The sequence below is a fragment of the Gymnoscopelus braueri genome (genome assembly GCF_963280865.1).
Source record: "Gymnoscopelus braueri genome assembly, chromosome: 22".
In the NCBI taxonomy this organism is placed as follows: Eukaryota; Metazoa; Chordata; class Actinopteri; order Myctophiformes; family Myctophidae; genus Gymnoscopelus; species Gymnoscopelus braueri.
Window position 1 is genome coordinate 36,087,835 of NC_137624.1, and position 26,717 is coordinate 36,114,551.

The following is a 26,717-nucleotide window of genomic DNA, read 5'->3' on the forward strand; positions in this document are numbered from 1 at the left end:
TTTTGGCTATTGATCTTGTTAGAAGATCTAACAAGCTCATAGCGCGGCACCGAGTGCCGCGCTATGAGCTTGTAGATCTGCTATTTTTTTTAAATCTTGAAAATGTGTGCATAGCTTTGAATATATAAATATTTTTTAAAGCGAACATTTTGAACTCAAATCTTTGCTACTGGGTGTCCCAGCCTGGCACAAAGCATTTTCAGATGGTGGTCCACGGCCAAATGTATATTAGGGGTCCCTGGCATGAAAAAGGGTTGAAAAACACTGCTCTTCGGGGACCTACTGTACCACGGGTCACAGACAAAGTCAGAGAGACAAGGAGGAGGCTGGCAGGGCACTGCGTCTAGATCTGTCACAATCAGTGTTGGAAAAGCTACTAAAACATAGTAATATATTAGTTATTACATATTACTTGTTTAAAAAGTAATATAAAAAGTAATATAGTTAATTTACTTATTACTCCTTGCCAAAAGTAATTAGTTACTTTACTAGTTACTGGAAAAAATTAAGTAAAAAAAAATATTACTTTAAGTTACATATTACTTTATAGTTACTTTCCAACACTGTGTTGGAAAAGTTACTAAAACATTACTTTCCAACACTGTGTTGGAAAAGTTACTAAAACATAGTAATATATTACTTATTACATATTACTTGTTTAAAAAGTAATATAGTTACTTTACTTATTACTCCCTGCCGAAAGTAATTGGTTACTTTACTAGTAACTAGTAAGTAATAATATTACTTTAAGTTACATATTACTTTAGTTACTTTCTAACACTGGTCACAATTACACATTTAAGTTGACGATTAATTGTCACTCAAATAATTGCGAATAACGATTTCATTGTGTGTTTGGCCAGTAAACATTGGAACAGGCTTTGTTATCAAACATGGCACAGGGCAGAGATATGACAAATAACTTTAATATACAAATACATTATTGACATATTTAATAATGTTATACATGTAAAAAAAAAATGGCAGAAATATCTGATGTGTGACGCGTTGAAAGCGTGTAGATCTGCTATTTCTGCTATTTTATTTTTACATTTTGAAAATGTGTGAAATTTTTCAACGTGGAAACGATTATGCAAAAATAATTGCCCAATTATCTCAAATAATTGCGATTAGACGATTATGTAATAATTGTGACAGGCCTAACTGTGTCAGGCACCCAGAATTAGAGGCAAAGCGACAGCTGGTATTGATTGGTAAGGCGCTAGACAGCACTCTCTCGCATCGCATCGCATGTTGTGAGTTTGCAGATCAGATATGTTTGGTGTGCGCCACCTGCACGTAACTCAGTATAACTATTCTACAAATGTCTTCTAAATCCCAACAGTTTTCTGAAAAAAACCTATGATTCTATATCAGTGGTGCTCCAACTTTTTCATCTCAAGGGCCCCCAAAATGATATGCATTTGGTCGTGGACCCCCCATCTCAAAATATTTTGTTCCAAGGACCCCCAGAAGCAAAGATTTGAGTTAAAACATGTTTGCTTTAAAACAATATATATGAAAAGATTTGCACACATTCTCACAATTTTTCAAAAAATAGCAGATCTACAAGCTCGTAGCGCGGCACTCGGTGCCGTGCTATGAGCTTGTAGATCTGCTATTTTTGAATAGCCAATAAGTGTAAAATAATGCTTTTTTAGCTCAAATCAAAAAGTGACACAGATGCGTTCCAGGTCTTAATGGGTTACGGTTCGTGTTAAGAATGTATAGTATACAGTAGCAATATAATATGTTGTGTGTGTGTGTGTGTGTGTGTGTGTGTGTGTGTGTGTGTGTGTGTGTGTGTGTGTGTGTGTGTGTGTGTGTGCGCGCGTCTTTTTATGATTTTTATGCAGTACTCAGTCACCACTAATAATATATCTGCAGGCTCATAATTCACAGAATCCATGAGTCCTCACATCTTGGCACCAAACGTAGCTCCAGATTGCTGTCTTTACCCAGTCGGGGGATTTCACAAAATAGATGGTGATCAATCAAGTTACTAGTGTGAGCCGTGGAATTTGATGGCGTCACTTCATTGTTTTGGCTATCAAAACATGGACATGATTTAAAAGAAATGTGCTTTAACTGTCCCATAGCTGTGTTTTTAATGGTTTCATTAATATAGCAGGTATATGGACAGTTGATGACAGAGAGAGACTTGGGAATTCTGTTTTATTTTTTTTCAGAGAGTTTTCTTTCAGTGAATAAAGGAAGAGGGGGAAGAATGAAAGAGTTGAATATGAAAAGGGTCAGGGAAGGAAAGGAAGGAAGGAAGGAAGGAAGGAGGGAAGGAACAAAGGAAGGAACAAACAATTAACACATTTACGCATCTGTGTCATTTTTGGATTTCTTATTCAGCAGATCTGCCCGGCTATGAGCCTGTAGATCTGCAATTATTTTTTGAAAAATCGTGAAAATTTGATGCGAATCTTTAGTTTGAATATATACATATTTTTTTAAAGCGAACATGTAACTCAAATCTTTGCTTTTGGGGGATTCTTCAAATGTCTTCGAAATCCTAACAGTTTTTTTTTCTTTTTTTTAAATGTCGCTATGATAATATCAGTGGTTTTTCATGTCAAAGACGCCCCAAAATTATATGTATTTGGCCGTGGACCCCCATCTCAAATTATTTTGTTCCAGGGACCCCCCCATAAACAAAGATTGAGTTACAAATGTTCACTTTAAAAAAATATATATTCAAAGATTTGCAGAAATTGTTAAAAAAAATCCAAAAAATCTACAAGCTCGCAGCGCGGCAATAGCCATGTGTAATGTAATGAACATTAGTGAGGACCAATTATATGAAGATATAGGGTTGAAAATGTGTGACGTGACCCTTTAAGAGAACGCTGGTTAATGTGAGAGTGGTAGTGAACACTCTCAAATTAACGTCAAAAAATCTCAAGCTGAATGTCTTGAGCTGTTAATTTGATGAGCTGTCGAGTGCTCCAGTATTTTATTTGGGTAGTCTGAAGTGCCCAGGTATTATTCTCTGTGAAGAAACATGAATGAGGCTGTCAAGCAGACTTAAACCTCATTTATGCTCCGTTGCGTGGCGAAAATAGACGACCTACAAGCTGACAGCGCGTCGCGGATCCGCGACACACATGCTGCGTACGTACGAATGGGACTTTATAGACAGAGAGATAAACACACAACCCAGACGTTGCGCAGTAAAGCTTTAGAACGGTTCTATTCCTAAACCCACTGAGATGCAGTGGTGGAACGTAACATTTACTCAAGTACTGTACTTAAGTACCATTTTGATGTATTTTTTACTAATTAGTATTTCCAATTTTCGAAACTTTTTCTTCTACTCCACTACATCTCAGAGGCAAATATTGTACTTTTTACTCCACTACAATTATTTGAAAACTTTAGTTACAAGTTACTTTGCTAGATTTTGATTATTATTGCAAAACCTACATTAACCAAGTCAGCCCCCCCCCTGTACATATACTTTGGCAATTTGAAAATAGCCGATCTACAAGCTCACAATGCGTCACGATGAGACGCGTTGTGAGCTTGTAGATCGTCTATTTTCAAAGAATTTTTAAAAACATTTTTTGTACTTTTAAGTATATTTTGATGCCAATACTTTTGTACTTTTACTCAAGTACATTTTGAATACTTTGACTTAAAGTAACGAAATGGAGTACTTTACCCCACCCACTGCTGAGATGCAGTGACACACACATCCAGGAGGAGAACCATGAGTCTCCCTGACTGACACTCACTCCCGCTGTCTTGCGTATCTTGAGTTACACTCCCGGCTTAGAGAAATATATGGCTGGCACGCAGACAGCTCTCAGATGGATGGAGGGAGGCTGTGCTCGCACACACACAGCCAGATCTCACCGTGTGTCTGTCACGCAGACACTGTGATAGAGGAGAGCTTTTTAATACAGGGGTATTGGGGATTCATCTAGGGTGGCTGAGGCTACAAGAAGAATCCCCCCTATTCAAGCTTCCACTTCTTTTAGATCAGGGGTCTTCAACAGGGGGTCCGGGACCCCTAGGGGGTCCTCAGAGATACTACAAGGGGTCCGCCAAAACTTTGTGTGATATGATTTTATTTTCCCTTAACCACTTGAACCCTAGCATCCCTTTTCTGAGGAGAACTTTACCCAAAAAATAGCCGATCTACAAGCTCACAACACCTCGCGCTGCGAGGCGTTGTGAGCTTGTAGATCGGCTATTTTTGGCAAAGAGGTATGGGTGTAGAGGTAAAAAAGAGCAGACCTAGTAAACGACCAAAAAAAGTAATCTGAAACACAATTTTATACAATATAGAGTAGGGGGTCCCTGCTTCATCTCTCGCTCAGCTAGGGGGTCCTTGGCCTGAAAACGTTGAAGACCCCTGTTTTAGATAAAAGATACCGTAGAACTAGCAGTGGTATTCGAATTGAAATATTCAATTCAAACTTTATTCCAGATACACAGGGGGTCCATAGAGTACATACAAATCATCAACATCACGCAACAAATTAAACAATAAATAAAAAATAAGAAAACATAAAATCATAAATAGAGGCAAGGATTGACAAAACCACAATGTAGAAATATTACAAGGGACAATACTGTATTTTTACTTGCTAAGCTCTCAAATGGAGTAAAAAAGTGCAATATTTGCCTCTGAGATGTAGTGGAGTAGAAGTATTACAAATAATTACTTTACTTACTTTTTTTACTTTACACCACTATTTATTTGCAATGTAAAGCTTGCTTATCAAACATATTGCATTATTTTATTATAATAAGTATCATTATCCCACTGAGCATTTTTCGGGCTATTAGACATCTAAAATACGTCTAAGGGCTAGGCTAAAACCGGGTTATAATTGGTCTAAAAGTGAATGTTTTTTAAACGTCTATTCTTAGCCTAGACGTTGATTAGCTGATTTTTAAGCGTCTATATATAGACTGTCTATATCATAGCCATTGAAATGACGTCTATAATATAGACGGTCTAAATATAGACGCTTTTAAAAAAAACGGTTTTAGACGGCGGTCTAATAGACGACTATGGCTCACTGGGATTATTCCTGATCAGATAGTTTGTGTTGTGTTGTGTTGTCCAGCTTGCAGCTGCTCTCCAGCAGGAACCTCCGGGCCACCGGACCAGTGTCACCCCACAGACGGAAGGTGTCACTGCCTGGGTCACGTGACGGGGAGGGACTGCAGTCACTGTGACGAGGGCTTCTACAACCTGCAGCCTGGGAGAGGCTGTGAGAGGTGAACAAGCTTTCCTTTGATTGATTGTTGCATACTTTTATTAGTCAGAAATGTAAACAGCACGAGGACATTTGAGCTAAAAGGATAACACAAAAAATAAGTCCTGGGGACTTGTTAAGTGTGCCTGCCATGTAATGGCAAAACACTTGTTGTATTCCGCCATACTTTATTAATATTTAATGATTAATGTTATTTAATATATACATCTAAACGTGCGGCTTGGCCGGGAATAGTGTGCTCGGAAGTCTTTTTCCGTTACGCGTTACCATTGCGACGTCATTCGCAAAAGAACTACAAAAAACATGGCTTTTTTGGCCGCGCGCGGCGCCCCAAATGCTACTCCTCCCACACGGTTGACACGGCTGATTGAAAAATCGTTAACATTGTGTGCAAATCTTTGAATTTATATTCTACAAATGTCTTCTAAATCCTAACCGTTTTTTGAAAAAACTGTTGCTACTGTACAAATATCAGTGGTTCTCAAATATTTTCATGTCAAAAGGATATGTATTTGGCTGCGGAACCCCATCTCAAAATGTTTTATTCCAGGGACCCCCCCAGAAGCAAAATGTTGAGTTAAAAATATATATTCATAGATTTGCACAAATCTTCCACTCGGTGCCGCAAGCTATGAGCTTGTATATCTGCTATTTTTGAATAGCCAAAGAAATCTTAAAATGACACAGACGCGTTCCCTGATTGATGAATGGATTAAGTCAGAGAAGCATTTGAGCCACGCCATTATTCCCATGTGTCAATGTGCCTGGTGGTGATGCAATGTTTTTTATTTAAAGGAGGAGTTCACCCAAAAAATTACTTATTTTCTATCAATTACACACCCCATGAAGCCTTGATTTCATGGATTTATTTTTGTTTTTGTGGCATTCCTAAGACAATAATTTGATGACCGTGTGTATTTCCGGTAGGAGACACAAATAATCTACTTTGTGTCTCCTACCGGATACATTAGCCGGTAGGAGACGGGAATCAAATTATTAGCTTAAGAATGCGACAAAAACAAAAAATAATCCATGGATTCAAGGCTTCATAGGGTGTGCAATTGATAGAAAATAAGTACTTTTTTGGGTGAACTCCTCCTTTAATATCTTCTTTTCTTAACTTCCTATAAGGTGCGAGTGTAATCCGGTCGGCTCTCTGTCCGAGGCGTGTCACCCGGTCTCAGGACAGTGCATGTGTCGTGCAGGAGTGGAGGGGAGACTGTGTGATTCCTGCCGCGTCAGCTTCTTTGGATTCTCTTCACGAGGTTGCAGAGGTATACTGGAGCTGTATACTGTAGCAGCCCACAATATATTATTCTTTACACAGTCAAATATAGTAATAGTGTTAATTCATCCTTTTGTAACTCTGACAATGTATAGTACAAATGTAACCTAATGGACACATTGCTACCCCCTCAGAGCTAAAGCTGCAATCCGGAATCTTATCTAAATTATATGATAGAATATGTTAATACAATATAACTCGTACATTTGCAGTGGTCTCCATACTCTTCCACGGAGACATTTAGACCGGGACTCCCTCTCCCCCTAAACCCTAACATTTAACTTCACAAAAACTATGCCTAAAGCAAACCTTAACCCTATCCTAACCTCACAGAAATGATGCCTAAACCTAACCTCAAAACCCTGTCCTCTTGGGCGAAACACTGGGAAAAGCTCAACCATTTTAGACCCTGGTGTCATGGAGGACACCTACTGGTTGACCACTAGTACTGCTTGAAGCTCATAAGCGCCATATATCTCCCCTGACTGGGTAAGAATCCCAGGTAGAGCATGAAACTTCGGATTGTGCCTTTAACACTCTAGGGTTTTGCTGTGTACTACTATAAACTGCATATTGAATCATCTATGAAGGGGAACTTTGTAATTGTCTTTAAATGTCCCTTTAACCACTTAAAACGTATGCACTTTGTTGACCGGGGTCCCCCAGGGCTCTATTCTTGGCCTGCTCCTTTTTTCCCCTCTGCACCGAATCTCTTCGCTGTAAATAGCCGATCTACAAGCTCACAACGTGTCACAATGCGCCGCGCTGTGAGCTTGTAGATCTGCTATTTTCACCGAAGGTTTTGCCAATACGCTCTGTGCGTAACTGTTGTCCTGGGTTTCCAGAAGGTAGCGTACCCGTTTCCCATAGCTTTGTTTGATTGTCTCAGCAGCCGATTTGAATCGGAAACATTTCACACCTTCATATGCGTATATGGGTGCGTTCGGGAAATTGCGCACCGGAGCACACTCGCCTATTAGTTTGTATTGGCCAGTGTGCTCTCAGTGCTGTATTTTCGAACGCACCCAAAGTCTTTCCGGTTCAAGTCTGCTGCTGAGCCAATAGATAGCCATAGCCAAACAAAGCTTATGGGAAAATGAACTACGACAGGAAACAGTTGTGCCACCTTCTGGAAACCTGTGACTATACAGTTATGCGCTGAGCCTATTATGGCATATACCGGGAATAGGGGGACGCCATGGTTCAAGTGGTCAAATGTCCACCCCTTTGGTCCTCTGCCACTTTAATACCCACTCATTGTCACTGTCCTCTTTATCCCCTTCCAGCCTGTAACTGTGACCCTATGGGCTCCATCCACATGCAGTGTCACAGCAACGGCACTTGTCACTGTCGCCAGGGCTTCGTGGGCTACAAGTGTGACAAATGTGAAATGAACTACTATCACAACAGAGCCACACACCAGTGTGAGGAGTGTCCACTCTGCTACGGCCTGGTCAAGGAGCAGGTGGGTGTGTGTGTGTGTGTGTGTGTGTGTGTGTGTGTGCGTACGCGTGTGTGTGTGTGTGTGTGTGTGTGTGTGTGTGTGTGTGTGTGTGTGTGTCAGTGGTGGAAACAGTACTACATTTTTTTGAGTGAAAGTCCGGAATTAAAAATGTACTTGAGTAAAAGTACAAAAGTATTGGTATCAAAATGTACTTTAAATACCAAAAGTAGAAAGTACTCATTATGCAAAATCTTTAAAAAAATAGTAAATCTACGTGTACAAGCTCACAAGATGCGACGCATTGTGAGCTTGTAGATCGGCTATTATCAAATGGCCGAAAGTAGTTAATGTATGTTTTGTAATAATAATCGAAATCTACAAAGTAACTTTAATAATTCAAGTTTTCAAATAATTGTAGTGGAGTAAAAGTACAGTATTTGCCTCTGAGATGTAGTGGAGTAGAAGTAAACATACTGAAAATGGGAAATACCCCAGTAAAGTAAAAAATACCTCAAAATCGTACTACAGTACTTGAGTAAATGTACTTAGTTACTTTACACCACGGGGGGGGGGGGGGGGGGGGTGTGTGTGTGTGTGTGTGTGTGTGTGTGTGTGTGTGTGTGTGTGTGTGTGTGTGTGTGTGTGTGTGTGTGTGTGTGTGTGTGTGTGTGTGTGCGTGTGTGTGTCCGTGCGTGTGTGTACTTGTATTACTATACTTGTGAGAGCCAAGAATTAGAAAAATAGACATTGTGAGTGCAATTTTTGCTGGTCACAAGATAAATTCTTATTTTATGGTTAAAAAAGATTATTATTCTGTTCCCACAACAGCGTGTTGTATACAGCCAGTATGTTAACGAAGTTAAACAGACAGCCAAACTCGGTTTTCACGAGCCAGGAAGCGAGCGCCTTGCTCCTTTTATTGACAATCTTCAGTGTGACAGGTCAAAATTACGTGTAAAACTGTAACAAACAAAAAAAGACATAGATCTCTCTTAGCTTTCATAGAAAAATCACAGTACGAATTTAACACAGCTGGCAAGTAAGTGCTAATATGAAATATAAACACGATTACATGCCATTATATGCTGGTCATACATAAAGATGTAAAGTTGCCATTAGCATCATAATTTTTAACCAATATGAATTATTATCCATATGAATTTGCACATAAACTAATACAAAACTGTACATAGAAAGTGAACCATTATGAAGACGTAGACGTAGACAATCAGGAAAAAAATCAGGTTGTGGTTAGGGTTAGGATTTGAATGGTTCATTATAGGGGTTAGCGTTGGAGTTATGCATGATTCATACTTAGTAGTTGCAACTTGCACGCCAGCAGTGGTGGAAAGTAACTAAGTACATTTACTTAAGTACTGTACTTAAGTAACATTTTGAGGTATTTGTACTTTACTTGAGTATCTCCAATTTCCAATTCTTTTACTTCTACTCCACTGCATTTCAGAGGCAAATAGCCGATCTACAAGCTCACAATGCGTCGCATCGACGCATTGTGAGCTTGTAGATTGCTATTTTCAAAATATTTGTATTCATTTGAAAACTTGAAATGGGACATTCTGCATAATGAGTACTTTTACTTTTGGTACTTTAAGTACTTTTACTTTTGGTACTTTAACACATTGAATGCCAAAAACGGTCCGGACCGTTTTTGAGGGTCCAAACGAGAAGTGCCGAAAACGGTCCGGACCGTTTTTGACCCAATTCTATTTTTATACATGTGGGCCACGTGGGGCGCTAAAACGAAACTTTGACATCACCCAAGCAGTTTCTGAGAAGAAGAGGCTGGATGTGGCTCCATGTCAAAAATCCTTCCGGTCGGCGTTTTCAATGTTATCTCCTTGATTAAAAGCTTAATATCTCCATTTCTTTTTAATGTGGTGGAAACGAGCCGTTTTCGATCGGCGATCACGCTGCAATGGAGGGTCGCGTTGGAAATATTATTGTTCCAGGCGTTAGTCGGGACCCTCCGCCGTCTCGCACGCACGCTTTGTTTACATGCATTTCCGCGTCGGGGCTTCTCACAGCACGAAATGTATAACGCAAGTGGATGGAAGAAATGCTGGCACTCAACGTATAATATTTTAATAAACCTCTGGCACCCAATGTGTTAAGTACATTTTGATGCCAATACTTTTGTACTTTTACTCGAGTAAATTTTGAATTCCGGACTTTTACTTGTAACAGAGTGTTTCTACATTGCAGTATTGATACTTTTACTTAAGTTAACAATTTGAGTACTTTTTCCACCACTGCACGTGAACGCTCTCATGAACAAATTGCACGCAATTGCATGTTTACAATGTGCCTCGTTGGCACCGGCCATTATCTGGTGCAAAGCGTTCTTGAAATAGCCCTATAGCCCCCAGGTCATTGTGTCTTTTGTAGCGTTGCGTGGCAAGCCATATGGTCTCCTTTGTGTTTTCTAGATCACAGGTAAACAGAGGATGCTCAGTGGAACACGAGCAGACATTTGCCCTAATGATCTCCAGTATAGCGCCTTCCGTGTCCCTGGAGATTAGCATCAGCATCCACATCCATATGCTGCCCCTGGTTGTGTTCTCCCATGGGCCAGGCCAGAACCAACGGGGGTACTTTGTCATTCACTGTAGTGTTACAGTGGTGGAAGAAGTTTTTAAGTACATTTTGATACCAATACTTTTGTACTTTTACTCAAGTAAAATGTTAATTCCGGACTTGACTTTTAACAGACTATTTCTACATTGCAGTATTGATACTTTTACTGCAGTAAAAAAAAAAAATCCTCCACTGAGTAAAAACACCTCAAAAGGGAAGCACAGTACTGTACTTTGAGTAAATGTGCTTTTAGTTACTTTCCCCCCATTGACTGCAGTCTTGTTGCAGCCGCGGTGCTTCTGTGTTCTCAGTGGGATGGCTTGTACCTGTATAAACGCTACACGCTGTGATTTCCTCAGCGTTAGCAATTCACTGAACACGCCGAGGCCTGTCAGCTCTGTACACCTGCAATTATTCTCTTTGTCCCCAATGTCTGTCTGCCTTTCTTTCTTCTTCTTCTTCTCTATCCCTCCGTCTCTCTCTTTCTCTCTCTTTTTCCTCTGCTTCAGCTGGCTCTGTCTGTGAACGAACAGTTCCTGTTGTACTACACATGTATATGTGTGTGTAGCATACTTGTATTTGTATATGAATAATAATATTATTCATATACAAATACAAGTATACATATTATGTATATGTAAAGGAGACACTGACAGGGGGAAATGGAGGAATGGAAAGGTTGGGGATAGAGAGAGAGAGAGAGAGAGAGAGAGAGAGAGAGAGAGAGATGTAAATGGGACACAAAGTGTGTCCTGTGTTGCCATTTTGTGCCCACGAAATAAGTCTCTCTCTCTTTCAAGTCATTGTGAGTCAAACACCCAGTGCCCTGCAGAGTTGCTGGGGGTTCTAACCTAAATCTGTGTTCCTTTTGTACGTGTGTGTGAATGAATGAATGAATGAATGAATGAATGAATGAAATGAATGAATGAATGAAAATTTTATTTTCGTGTCCGGACAGTTTCCCTGACCCATCCCACATGGGATTATCAGACACATCAATCCCAAAACAAATAAACAAAAAACAAAACAACACACAGTACATCCCGACCCGAAACAAACCACATACCATACACACATTCATATATACCTACACAAGAATACACACACATTTACAAAGAAATTTATCCACTATAAGTAACCCTTCTCCTTCTAACCCACGCTTTATAAAGAAACTCTGAAAATGCAAAAACATGAACAAAAAGAAATTCAATCAAGGCACCATTCTCATACTCTATCAGGTTTAGATCAGGGGTGTGGACTTTTTTAAACAGTATATCTCTCAGGTCATCATACAAGGGACAAAACAAAATAAAATGTATTTCATTCTCCACCTCATTCAAATCACAATAGTCACATATTCTATCCTCCTCAGCTATGCCTCTATATCTTCCCGTTTCAATATGTAATGGCAGAATGCCACATCTTATTTGCGCGCAAAGTGACCTCCGACTTTTTGCCAAATTGTACAAAACATAATTTTCACATTTATAATCTTTTTTTAAAAGACAATATGTTCTTAATTTTGGCTTTTGCCAAATGTCTTCTAACCAGGTTTGTATGCATTTTGCACGGATTCTGTTTTTAAACTCCTCCACATTCACAATTGTTCTTTGGAAATAATGTACTTCCAGACCACATTCCCTCAATACATCAAAGATCTCAGAGGCCCATTCCCCTTTTCCAGACAGATCCCAGTAAAACATTTTACTAGCCACCCTATTGGATGGCAGACACAGCAACCTGTTCCAAAGACTTACCATGCTGGCCTTCCATCTAATTTCACAGGAGTCCCACCCCATATCTCCATTAAATGCTGCGATTGGCGCATACTTATGTAGTCCCAAAAAGAATCGAATTGCCCGATTTTGGACACGTTCATTTAACTGAAACCTTTTGTACCCCCAAACCCCCGAAATATAATCTAAAATGGGACATACACATGTGTGATACAATTTAGAGTATGTAAGATAGCCCATGTCCTTCAACGTTTTGGTTTTGCCTATGAGGCCTCCCAATGCCCTGCCGGCAGAATCTGCTAGGGCAGATACACCGTGAAAAAAAGACATGTTTTCATCTAGAAACAAACCAAGGTACTTGTACTTATCTGTAAACTGCAATTGTTTATCACCCACACTAAACTTGAAGCTACTTCTTTCTGTACCTGGGTTTCTAAAATGCATTACTTGTGTTTTCTTTTGATTAATACACATTTTCCACTTCTTACACCATTCATTAACACAAGTTAACATTTTTTGTAAATCCTCTTCACTTTCTGAGAGTAAAATAATATCGTCAGCATACATCAATATGTCTACAAATACTTGACCACATAGAACCCCTTTCTCCATGTGTTTTACCTCTCTGGCCAAATCATTAATAAAAACAGCAAATAAAGTTGGGGACAAAACATCCCCTTGTTTAACACCAGAGGGCGTAGGAAACCACTCTGTGAAATAGTCATTCACTTTCACACAGGCAACAGGTTGCCTGTATAGAGAGCAAATAGCTTGATAGAACTTTCCATTTACCCCAATTTGATGAAGCTTATACTTTAGGAGGTTGTGATCAACAAAATCAAACGCTTTCTGAAAATCAATAAAGCACCCAAAAGTCTGTTTTCTTGACTTCAGTCTATTTCTAACCACTGTAGTCACTGCATAAATATGATCCAAACATGCTCTTCCCTTCCTAAAACCATTTTGTTCTTCTTCCAGTAAGTTATTTCTCTCCAAGAATTCAACCAATCTATTATTTAGAACAGAAGAATACAATTTATATACAGTACTCAGTAGACTAATACCTCGATAATTCAATGGGATCTTAGGGTCATCCTTTGATGATTTTGGAATTGGGGTTATGATTGATTTACACCAGGTAGATGGTATAATACCCTGATCAAAACACATGTTCAACAAATAAGATAATAGATCAAACAAAATGGGTGCTTTCAACACTTCGTTTGGTAATTCATCTACACCAAATGCCTTCTTAGCCTTAGCAGACTCTATTGCCTTTAGCACTTCCTCTCTACTCAGACTTCTATTTAAAGTAACATCAGTAGTTGAATGTAAGCATTTATCTGTAAGACAAGATATGTGATCAAAAGAAACATTGTCCATACTTTCCTCTTGTCTTGAATATAAACCAGAAAAGGCTCCCTCCCATTCCCTTAATACTTTAACTGGGTCAGATGATATTTCCCCTTCACTCCATACCTGCATAGGAATCTTTTTTGGACGTTTGGGACCCAGATTCTTTATCTCATTCCAAAATTGTTGTGGGTTCTGTGTATGTAATTGCTCCATTTGTATAATTTGTCCTCTTTGATATCTACGTTTGTAGAACCTCAGTTTTTTGTCAAAACTATGTTGTTTATGTAAGTAACTTTAAGTTGCTTTCTTAAATCTGGATTTTTACATTTTAAAAAAAGACGTTCAGCACTGCACATATCTGACCATAAAACGCCCAATTCGCTATTCCAATAGGGATTGTTCTGATTAGATTTTCTAAATTTGGGTTTATCCACTTTTGTATTCAATTCAGAATGTACTAAAACACAGAACTCCTTGTACCAGTTATCCAACTCCTCTTGATGTTCATTTATAGTCTGTAATCTCTCAATTAAATTTAGCATAGCAGTACGTCCCATATCAGAATTTAGAAAAGTGTCTGGTACATCCCGAACCACTCGCTTTTTAGAGTGTCCAGCTTTAACAGGCACTTCTCCACGTTGGGGCATTTCATAGCAGCCCTAAACTTAAGCCACAACATAGAGTGATCAGGTAGACGACAATTATCTCCTATCAAATTAAATAAAGCTCTATCCTCTACCATTTGTGAGGCGAGCAATACCTTAAATTCCAAACAGTTTTCTAAACAATCAAAAGGCACGACCATATAATCAACCACGGCTTTACCCTTTGGCGACACTGATGTATAATTATCACATAGTGGGTCGATCCTACCATTAAGTACACACATTCTCGAATCTCTTAGGAATTCTAGGAATGTTTCCCCATGTTTATTAACATAATCATCAATTGCAACTCTTCTGGGAATAGAGTCAATATAGTAGGGATAAAATCTTCCATATTACCAATTCTAGCGTTCACGTCCCCACCAATATAAATTGCATCCACTTCAGAAAATTGATAGATCAAACTTAATAAACGACAAAAAAAAACTGAAGCGTCTCTTCCCCAGGGGGAATTTTCAGGTGGGAGGTAACAGGAAAATATGACAAAACTATACTCTGATAATTTATGTTGAAATAATAAACCTAAAATCCCATCATCTTTTTCAACAGTTTCAATCTGGTAATCTTGAAATAAACTCAACCTAACTAACATCCCCACTCCACCAGATGCTCTACATGCTTTAATGTGCGTTTTCCTATTTAACCCAAACCATACATACCCGTCCAGTTCAATAACATTTTCTCCTTGAAGATGAGTCTCATTTAAGGAGATAATGTCTGCATTCAAAGCCTGTAGAATAGATAACCTAAGGTCACAGTTTGCTTGTGTCCATCCATTTATATTCCAATGTAAGAATGATATGTGCTCGCGTGGGCTATATGACGATGGAAAACCTCATTTTGTAGTTTCCAGTTCGTTATCTTCACTTTGACCTAAAGCAGGCCATTCCTTGTCTCTCACAACTCCGTTGTCCCCGTTGCTTTTCTCCTCCGTTTCTTTCCTAGACCACGACCCTCGTCTGTCTCGGGGTTCCTCAGACCCATCAGAGTGCCGTCTGCCTCTGCCAGGCCCGCGGTAATCTTCACGGCCCTGATGGCTGCGGTTCTCCCTCCAGTGTCTCTCATACTGGCCACCGCGGGCTCCACGGCGGCCGCCCCGGTCACCGCCCGTTGGCCCCGTCTCGTTTCTCTCCATTCCCCGTCGTATGAGCCTGCCATTTCCCGCAATAAAGAGATCTTTCCCAGCTGGGATTTCTCTAAGCAGCGTTTTAAAGTTCAGTTCAATTAGCCGGTCAGTATGGGATTTAGCAGAACGCACATATACTTTTTGATACTCTGTGTGATCCTTCAGCTTATTTTTTTTCCGAAGAATGCCAATCTTTTCTTCTCTAGATATGCATTCAATTTTCACCAATCCAGGCTGCCCTCCTCTCCCCTCTAGTCGAATTACATCCACAGTTTCGGTCTGGACGTCGAGCCCGTCCTTCAGAAACCGTTTGACTTTTTCCCTTATGTTTTCCTCTTCTTCCACTGGCAATCCGGCCACAATTAAAGAGACATCAGGATCAAACCTTTCTTTAGGCGGACCGCCGGTTGAGTTGAAGTTCCCCTCCAAGGCATCCATGCGAGATTGCAGCCTCCCAACTTCGATATCAAGCGTGTCTTTAATATCGCGGCGGTGTTTCTCTAAATCCGACCTTATCACTGTGTGATTATCCTTGATAGATTTTTGCAGAGATGAATCTATGCGGTCAATCTTTTTTTCAATCTGTTTCTCAAACGCATTCTGCATTTTATCAAACAAACCACCCATCTGCTTTTCAAGATTGTCCTTCATATTGTCCATTTTGCAGTTGATTTTCTTTAGCTCATCAAACAGCTGTGCGTTGTCTTTGTTTTTCCCACTCATCTCGAGTCCAGTCGGTTCAGTCAAGTCTTTCTTGTCCGTGCTTCGGAGCTGTCTGGCACGGTTTTCTTCCATCCAGGTACCGGCCGCAGCAGTAGCAGCAACACGGCACCTGTCTGACTTTGATCAGGAAGCCTTATAGCGTCTGCCAATCCTCCTATAACAATTCGTCCACTACGAATCCAAATATCAGCAGATTCAATACAACGTCGCGGACATATAGAGCGTGAAAAGGACGATAAATATGGATAATTAAAGTAGTTTTAAGGTTGTTTGCGCCGCTCCGACGCGGCGTGCTGGCGTGGTGAACACCGGAAGTGTGTGTGTATGTGTGTGTGTGGGAGAGGGCTTTGTGGTTTGGGAAACTGTTATGCCTTAATTCATGCTCCGTCATATGATGGGGTCGCGCCAGTGGTGGGAAAAGTACTCACATGTTTTACTTAAGTAAAAGTATCAATGCTGCAATGCAGAAGTACTCTGTTACAAGTAAAAGTCCGGAATTCACAATTTACTTGAGTAAAAGTACAAAAGTATTGGTATGAAAATGTACTTAAAGTACCAAAAGTAGAAGTACAAAAATGTTTGAAAAAAGCCGATCTACAAGCTCACAACGCGTCGCGATGCGACGCGTTTTGAGCTTGTAGATCTGCTATTTTCAAATAGCCATATGTATAAAATAGGGCTAAAGTGGTTAATGGATGTTTAATAATATTATAATTGATATCTGAAAAGTAACTACCATAGTAACTAAATCTTTCAAGTAATTGTAGTGGAGTAAAAGTACAATATTCGCCTCTGAGATGTAGTGGAGTAGAAGTAAAAGTATTGGAAATTGGAAATACTCAAGTAAAGTACAAATAACTCAAAACTGTACTTAAGTGCAGTACTTAAGTAAAGTACTTATTTACTTTCCACCACTGGGTCGCGCGCCCCAACATACTGTAGCACATCTACAAGCTTAGATAAGCCGTTTTTGGTATGTGACTCTGGCGAAGAGAAAAGCCTGGTCACGACCTAATGCAGAGAGTGTCTATAGGGGCGGGACGTCCGTCGGAACGTATTTCCCCCGGAAACGATCTTTTTCGACCAATCACAACAGTCGTTTCATTCACGGAAAAATGTAATTAGATATGGAAACGTCATATCCCTGGGGCGGTACTTCCGGCAATTAACTTCCGGTACGTCCGTTTAGACACTCAACCGGCTAGGTCCTGCCCAACGTGAAATGCAGCAGGCAAAATGCCAGGCACTGAAGATAGTGTGTATTGTAGCCGGTATATATGTATGTATTGCCTTACCCCTTATGCGTAAAAGTATTTGCCATATTTTACTATTTTGAAAAACATTTTAAAATAGTTCAGCTAGCCGATCTGCATCGACCCGTTGTGAGCTTCTGAATCGGCTATTTGAACGATTTAAAAATGTTTTTCAAAATTGTAAGTTTAGGGGTAAGGCGGGATAGGGCCCTTGGTGTCATGGGAAATGCTAGCAGACCTAGAATAGAGCCATGAGGAACTATAGGGTTTCAGTGGTTAAATTCTAGATTTATCAATGAAGTACCATTGAGTGTCTATTAAATCTAAATACAACAAACTGTAGTTTTCCATCTTATGCTATTAAAAGAAAAGTAAGTGGAAACTATACGCAGTCATAATCCTTTTGCAAGGACCTTTTTCTTTCTTTTAACCCATTAAGACCTGAGGCCGATTCTAAATCCTTACAGTTTTCTGAAAAACTTATGTTGCTATATCAGTGGTGCTCAAACTTTTTCATGTGTAGGACCCCCAACATGTATTTGGCCGCGGACCCTCATCTCAAAATATATTTTTTCAGAAGCAAAGATTTTAGAAAGATTAGATTAGATTTAGAAGATTAAAAAGTATATATATTCAAAGATTTGCACAGATTTTCCAAAAATAGCAGATCTACAAGCTCATAGCGCGGCACAAAGTGACGCGCTATGAGCTTGTAGATCAGCTATTTTTGAATAGCCAAAGTATAAAATAATTGTTAAAGTGGTTCAAATCTAAAATGACACTACACTTTCCCGGTTTTAATGGGTTAATACAATATTTTTGCCGGAATACTGAGCGACGTGAATCCTATCTTCCCACCGTCTCTGAATAAATAAATACAAAAGTAGCATTTTTGGTCACGGTGGGATCATAACAATTTCATATTCTCATTGATAACTTCTCCTCCGTTCCTTCCAAAATGCTGCTGATGTTGCTTCAGGCGGAGAGGTTGAGGACTCGCCTGCAGGACTTGGAGAAGCTTCTGGCCCGCTTTGATTGCCGGGGCCGATTGGGGCACAACCACCAGCAGCAGCAGCAGCATCATCATCCCATGCTGATGATGAAGGAGCACCACGTGCACGTGCACGGCAGCCGCTACGAGGAGCACCACGTGCACGGCAGGCGCCACGAGGACCGGCAGCAGGGGGAGGACACGCTGCCCAACGCTCTGGAAGACTTCCTGGCTATGCAAGGTACTTAGGGCCTTTATAGAGTTTTTTTTTTTTATGAGGTTAAAATGATTGTGAAGCTATATTAACTAATTTTGCTGGGGACCCCCTAGTACTACCCCCCTAAGGACCACTGGGGGTCCCAAAACCTCACTTTGAGGACCAATGCATTAAAGGTTCTATGACATTCATTTTCACTTTTTTTATGAATTTTGGGGGGGGGGGTTTTACCTCAATTACACCCAAAAAATCTGAACTTTGAACATTCAGTGGATTTTCTGTGGTCTGGGGTTTTCTGAATAATTAGGCTGAAAAGTAATCTGAGCTTGGCCCTTCGGCAGTGAGGTCACAGTCGATTAATCCCGCCCACTCTCCTCCTCGCCCCTCCCCTCCCCTATCCTTTCCTTTGGGGGGGGCGGAGCAGAGGCGATGATTGACAGGCAAAATCCCTCACCAGCGACACCCGCAGGCAAAGATTTCTTTTTTCATTGCAGTTGAAAAGGCTTTAGAAATGTGAGAGAAAAACACCTGCCATGGATCAATGTAGTGGAATTTTTTGTTAAAACTTTCTATACACGTTTGAAGGACCATGACAAAGACTTTTAATGTGTGGTAAAACTGAACGTCATGAAACCTTTAAAGGATGCGTAACACTGGTTTCTTTCAAAATTTGCCTGAAAAATCATCTATCTACAACTTCATTGTTAAATCTAGAATTTAAACACTGAAACCCTATATACTTAGTTAACCGGGGTTCCTCAGGGCCCTATTCTAGGTCTGCTAGCTTCCTGGCTATGCAAGATACTTTATAGAGCCTTTATAGAGCTTTTTTTTATGAATTTTTTTAAATATATCGTTGCTGTCGGGCACCTCTTATTTCCATATTCCAATTTTTTTTTTTTTTGTAAATTAATGCTCTACTTGATTATAAAACAAACTCATCAAAAGCAGCAGATCCTCAAGCTCGTTTTGAGCTTGTATATCTGCTACTTTTGCTACTTTCGAATTTGAATCCTGAAAAGTAACAGTTTTGGTTTCCACCCGACAGAGACGATATCAAGGAATCGATTCACCACTTAAGACCTTTTTATACTTTGTCACACAACATTGTTGTGCAAAGAAAGGTCACAACGCGTCACAAGCTTGTAGATCTTATTCTTTACTGTTTTGAATGTTTTTGAAAAATAACAATTTCGGCCTATAATCCCAAAATAGGGATCAATTATTAATCGATCGTTTTAATAAATGAAGAATTTTCTACATTTAAAAAAAAATCGTTCAATTAATTGCACCCCTGCAAGGTACCATTGGGGGTAAAAGGATCCATCAGGCCATTACAACTCAACTCAACTTTAACTTCAAACGTACAGTATTATCACATCAGAGGTTTACAGGTGTAAAGAAGTGGGTGAAATTATTTTTCGTACAAGCTCATTTGCTGTCTTCGTAAAAGGGAAAAATAGAGATTGGAAAGAAAGAACAAGGAAAACAATGATATTCAAATATTCCTGATATGAGCGATATGAGTGAAATATAGACATGGTCAGATAGTCCATATATTGCTGATATGAGTAGAGTAAGATACAGTATTTAATGCATTTTGCAGTGGTTCTCAAACTTTTTCATGTCAAGGACCCCCAAATTGATATATATTTGTCTGCAGACCCCCGTCTGAAAATGTTTTGTGCCAGGGACCACCAGAGAAGATTTATGTAAAAAAAAAAAAAAAATAGCAGATGTACAAGCTTGTACATCTACTATTTGAATAGCCAACATATAAATGGATAAAGTGGTTAGAATTATTGTGACGCTATTACTTTTGCTGGGGACCGCCCGGAACCCCCCCCAAGGACCCCACTTTGCGGAACCAATGATGTAATGTTTACATACAATAGGGTGCATGATTATCGGTTAAAGATGTAGTGAATCATTTCATGCAGCAGCGTATGGAGTAATGACTAAACTAAAGAGGCATTTTCACACAGTAAAATCCTCAGCATGTCCTCTGGGAGTGCCTCTCTGGGAGTGCCAGCATCGCAGAGCCAATGCAAAGACTTTTGGACGTGGTCTTTGATATTGGGACGGTAATCAGGATTGGTTTTCAAATTAATAAGGCTTAGGAATGTTGGCGCTGGTTTTTCTACACGGTCCAAAACATTCAATGAATTGTTGATTTCCCCAGACGTATCATTAAGGTCAGAGATCTCTCTGATCGTCCGGCCGTACACGAGACTAACCGTGGTATAAATGTGGCCGTTCATTCATGCCTGACAGCGCGTTCGCTTGGTTTGAGTCCCGTTCCCGGCTGGTCTTGGCTGCATGTCACTCCCCATCTCTCTCTCCCTGTTTCCTGTCCATCTCTACTAAAAAACTATAAATAAAGGCAGAATAGCCCCCCCAAAAAACACTTGGAACCTAGCACCCCAATTCTGAGGGCGTACGTATACATCCTGCGAAAATAGACGATCTATAAGCGCACCGCGCGGTCGCAATGCAACGTATTGTGAGCTTAATAGATTCAAGGCTATTTTCGCTGAAGATATTTGGTGTAGAGGGAAAACATATAGACCGGTGGGGGAACTCCAGTCAACTCAAGTATATAGGGTTTATTAAATGGCAGGATGCCACACATCATAAGACATGGCAACGCAATAAACACTTGACACTGAACGACCCCAGGCTAGGTACAAATGACTATCTGTCTCCCTCACCCACGCTCGACACCGACGACAACACTGTGAATAAATCACGATACAAAACAACTAAAGCAGCCTCTCCCCATTACTGCGGCACAATGCTGATATATTCATAATATTCAGGCTTACGGGCTCAACATCAATGGCCAAATAGAGACAAATCGCGGCGCGCAGAACAAGGCACTGTGACCAACTTAATCCCTATTTATATGACAGGCGGTGCATCTCTAATCCTCAGCTCATTGTGATTATATTTGCAATCAGGATAGCAGTTTCCCCGAACCACAAGACACCTCTCCCCCCCCCCCCCCACACACACACATACACATACACACAGAAAATGAACAGAGATTTAGGTTGAAAACCCCGGCAGAACAGCTCTGCAGGGCACTGGGTGTTTGACTCGCAATGACTTGAAAGAAAGATAGAGACTTATTTTTGTGGGCACAAAAGGGCAACACGGGACACACACTGTTCCATTTGCATGAACTCTCTCTCTCTCTCTCTCTCTCTAACGTCTAACATTGCCTCTCCGTTTCCTGTTGCCTCCCTTGCATTCCAAAAAAAATCCGCCCAAACCCCAATCCGCCTCTCCATTTCCTTTCTTGTCTCAATTCAATTCAGTTGTATATGCTTTAGCAAGAGAGCAATATGGTAACTTTCATGCCAACGTTGCTTTTTTTTTAATTTTATTTATTTAGTTTTTGTGGGGCGGTCGGTGTCATAAAATAGCAGATGGCAGATCTGCAAGCTCACATGTCGTGTGAGGGGGTTTCCAAGAGCCTCGCTCAACGTGGGGTCCCCGAACCCCACGTTGAGAACTATAGAGCTGTAATGCAGCAGACAGTCTGCAGAGTAGAGAGCTGGCATCATATCTGAATAAGATGACAGGTGAAAGACGCCCTAGAAACTTTTATAAATGGTAAAATGGTGCCATTTATCCAAGGCCCTTTACAATGGGCATTACATTCACCCGTTCACACACACACACACACATTCACACACCGTTGGCAGAGGAAACCATGCAAGGCAGTGGTTTTCAACCCTTTTCATATGAAGGTCCATTATCTATTCGGCATTTGAGTCACTGACCACCGTTTGGTGTGATTTAGACTCTCAGACCCCAAACTTATTTTGTTGTCGTTGGATGAGATTTGGTCCACAATTCCATGCTGTATTGATGTTGGTACCATAGGAGAGATAACGGGCACATGTTGATCAAAATAACAATTCTTTATTAAGTAATGCCGATGTTAACCAATTATTTAACTCTTGAGAGCGTAAAATGAAACCAAATGGACCCGTAAGGGTCCATTTGGTTTCATTTTACGTTCTCAAGAGTTAAAGATCTAATAAGGGTCCATTTGGTTACCAACTCTCCATCATTTAGCATGGGGACCACCTGGAACCCTCAAGGACGACTGGTGGTCCTCGGACCACTGCTTGAGAACCACTGATGTAACGCACCAACCTGCTCATCAGGAGCAATTAGGGGTTCAGTGACAGTGTCTTGCTCAAGGACACTTTGACACTAACTAGTTCTGGGGGAGCCCGGGATCGAACTGGGAACCGCATAAGCAGCCACTCTTACCTCCTGAGCCAATGCCTGCTTTTATGTTTATGTTGCATTGTTGCTCTTTTTTGTTTCTCACAGAAGCGCGGGACGCCTTCATCAAACAGTTCTCCCTGCTCGAGGCGTCCACACACACCCTGCTGGCCCAGCTGCAGGGCGTCACCTCCGCTCTGAACTGCAGCGTCAGCGCGGTGACAGGAGGTGACAGCGCGGTGACAGGAGATGACAGCGCGGAGACAGGAGATGACAGCGCAGTGACACGGAGGAAGAGCGACGACGGCGGGAGCAGCAGGGGGAGTGTGTGTCACGCTCTCAGCAGCCACGTGGTCATGGTGGGAGCTTCTCAGAAACAGCTGAAGCAGGCCACGCTGGACCTGGACAACATGGTAAGAAGAACCTCAGATTGTCCACCGTGCAGGTGTGGTGGTGGTGAGAACGCAAACCGCAGGACAGTCAAGCAAGGTGGTGTTCAAATCAAGAGCCATTATTAGGATAAGAACATCTCAGACAAACTAAAACATGATGTGACACAATGGGCCTCATTCACTAAGCTGTTCACTAGGGGTGGGACGATATGGGTACCTCACGATACGATATATATCACGATATTAGGCCCACGATAACAATATATATCACGATATTCGACAATATTCGATATATTGCGATATCACGAAATTCAATATATATTGCAAGAAATTTCACCAACGATATATCACGATATCTGAAAATATCGATATATTGCGATATCACGATATATTGCATGAAACGATAGTCCTTGTATTCAATTCATAAACACATACAATAGCACCAAACAGTTCAAAATCATCATTACACAAATACAGAGTAGGAAAAACAACGTATCACAATCTTTTTTTATATATCGATATTTTTCGGCAGTATATCGATTAGTTATCGCGGGAGAAAGTATCGCGATATATCGCGATATCGATATATCGTCCCACCCCTACTGTTCACAACGCCTCACAGCACGAGGTGTTGTGAGCTTGTAGATCTGCTATTTCACTGGTCAGTTGCTTGTGAGCTTGTAGATCTGCTATTTCACTGGTGAGTTTCACTGGTCAGCATGACTATATTGTCAACATGACATTACACAGACAATGCCTATATGTCAAGACCACATCTCATACATATACAGTACACTATTAAACATTGTGTTCATGAGTTTATTGCAGTGAACACATAAAATGTCCTTGACAGAGGCATGTGAATGCCAATAGGTTTTACACCCGTACCTGATGCATGCTGATATTCAGTGAAACATGATTGATTTTGATCCTTAATCCATTAAGACCGGGAACGCATCTGTGTCATTTTAAGATTTCTTTGGCTATTTTTTTTTAAATCGTGAAAATGTGTGCTAATCTTTGAATACATAGTTTTAAAAAGCAAACATTTGTAAAACAGTTTGTTCCAGGGACCTCCAGAGATTTGATTAAAACAAGTTGTTTCCAAAAATATATGTATTCAAAGATTGCACAGAAATAGCAGATCTACAAGTTCGTAGCACGGCACTCTGCTTGTAGATCTGCTATTTTTGAATAGTCAAAGTATGAAATAATGGTTATAGCTCAAATCTAAAATGACACAGATGCGTTCCCGGATTGAATGGGCTAAAGCAGAATAGCTGTGCACCGTGTGTATACTGATGATGTGAAGATCTTCCGTCCAAATGCCAAAGCGTCGTACAATACTACTTTCGATCTACCCCTTTAACTCACCTGGGAAGAGAGACATGATAACAGTTTGTTTGACGGACACAGAAAAGAAACCATTTGTTCTGCACACCACCACTCAAGATTTATGCTGTCTCTCTGAAGTGCATACGACAGCTCTGAATCTATTATGGATATTGCTGCCATGTGGTTTGGTTGGAAATGAGGAAACTTGTTTTGCCAGTGCATAGCTTTTTTGAGCGTGTGTGTGTGTGTGTGTGTGTGTGTGTGTGTGTGTGTGTGTGTGTGTGTGTGTGTGTGTGTGTGTGTGTGTGTGTGTGTGTGTGTGTGTGTGTGTGTGTGTGTGTGTGTGTGTGTGTGTGTGTGTGTGTGTGTGTGTGTGTGTGTGTGTGTGTGCGTGCGTTTTAGTATATGTTGATGCCAATACTTTTGTACTTTTCAAATGTTTTAATACAGGACTTTTACTTGTAACAAAGTATTTCTACAGTGTGGTATTGATACCTTTACATTAGTAGTTACTAGTGTGTGTGTGTGTGTGTGTGTGTGTGTGTGTGTGTGTGTGTGTGTGTGTGTGTGTGTGTGTGTGTGTGTGTGTGTGTGTGTGTGTGTGCGTGCGTGCGTGCGTGCGTGCGTGCGCGCGCGTGTATGTAAACACAGACATGTGCACACATTTGCGTAGGAATGCACAGACATACGTCCCCTGCTCTTATCCCTTGGGTATGCCTGGAGCCAGAGCAATGCAATTCCACATTAATAGGCAGAGCAGACCCCCTACAACCAAGAGACAACGCATGTGTGTCAAATGTTGATTGAATTTTCTCATTTTTAATGGCATTTTCTTTTCAAATGAAATGTCATTGTGAGAAATATTCAACGATTCATAATCTCCTTTTAGCACAACACAACAGGAGCTGCAGGGCAGTTGGTCCCATTTCCAAGGTGTCCCTGGTTTGAACCCCAACTGAATAGTTATTGTTGTTGTTGTTGGGTGTCATGAGTCATGACCTGGCCAGAGTTGCCAGATTATGCGAGAGAAATAAGCGACCAGGTCTTTGAAAACAAGCCCAAAAGAAGCGACGAGGCCACATGAGCACATTCAACCTAATATACACCGGCTGTTTGAAAATAGCTCACAGTGTGAGCTTGTAGATCTGCCAATCTGATACGGGGGTCCCTGGCACAAAATAATACCAGATGGGGGTCCACGGATAAATACCTACTAATATGGGGGTCCTTGATATGAAAATGTTTGAGCAAGCCCAAATAAGCAACTAGACTTTAAAAACAAGCCCACACACACACACACACACACACACACACACACACACACTCACACACTCACTCACACACACACACACACACACACACACACACACGCACACACGCGCACACACACACACACACACACACACACACACAAGCCCTGACAGGGCAGACTAAAGGGGCTGTGATGACAGTGGGTTATTTGTCAAGTATTTTTTGCACCTACCTGAACATCCTCTTGCCTTTACCCATCCTAACTATTTGGAGCAGTGGGTGCTATTTTGAACAGCGCCGGGGAGCAGCTATAGGGGTCATAGTGGCCATTGTGTAACGCTCAGCATATATTCAAGTTCACGTTCTTGGGCGCCCGGGTGGCTCAGGGGTAAATTTACTGTCCCCCATCCCTCACCGCAGAGTCTATACGGGTTCAAAAAATCCCTCACGGGGCCTCCAGCTTGGCCGGACATCCATACTGTACCACACACTATTGGCCTTGTTCGGAGCCGGGGGGGGGGGGGGGGGGGGGGTGCTCTTTGTCACTGAACTCAGGGTAGAGGACAGAGTACAGCAACTTGCAATGGGCCTGGTTTTCAAGATACTCAAGGGACCAGGCAGTGCCCATGTACCTGTCAAACTACTGCAAAAGAGTGAGAAACGCCACGGGCACAACACCAGAGGGAGCTCCACTGATCTCATTTCCCCCAGATTCGGCACAAACATGGGCATGAGTTCATTCTACTGTTATGCCACCAAAATGTTAGCCTGGCATTGGCCAGACTGATAGCGTGGATTCACTCTCACGTTCCTCCCCGGTATCAGTCTGGACTTCGGCCCATAGGGAGCGAGTATGAGAAAGCAGA

The 26,717-nt window shown here is 41.0% G+C and overlaps 1 protein-coding gene across 3 annotated transcripts in view; it reads left to right on the forward strand.

Moving 5' to 3' along the window:
* Nucleotides 1-26,717, forward strand: part of lamc3 (laminin, gamma 3) — a gene marked incomplete at its 3' end in the record, with an annotated part of 219,918 nt that overhangs the window by 178,898 nt on the left and 14,303 nt on the right. For all 3 annotated transcript variants that reach the window (XM_080420017.1, XM_080420018.1, XM_080420019.1), the window contains exons 15-19: nt 5,088-5,241; nt 6,372-6,514; nt 7,812-7,990; nt 18,403-18,655; nt 22,982-23,286. In XM_080420017.1, coding sequence (XP_080276143.1) covers nt 5,088-5,241; nt 6,372-6,514; nt 7,812-7,990; nt 18,403-18,655; nt 22,982-23,286 — 1,034 coding nt within the window. The remainder of the gene's footprint in view (nt 1-5,087; nt 5,242-6,371; nt 6,515-7,811; nt 7,991-18,402; nt 18,656-22,981; nt 23,287-26,717) is intronic.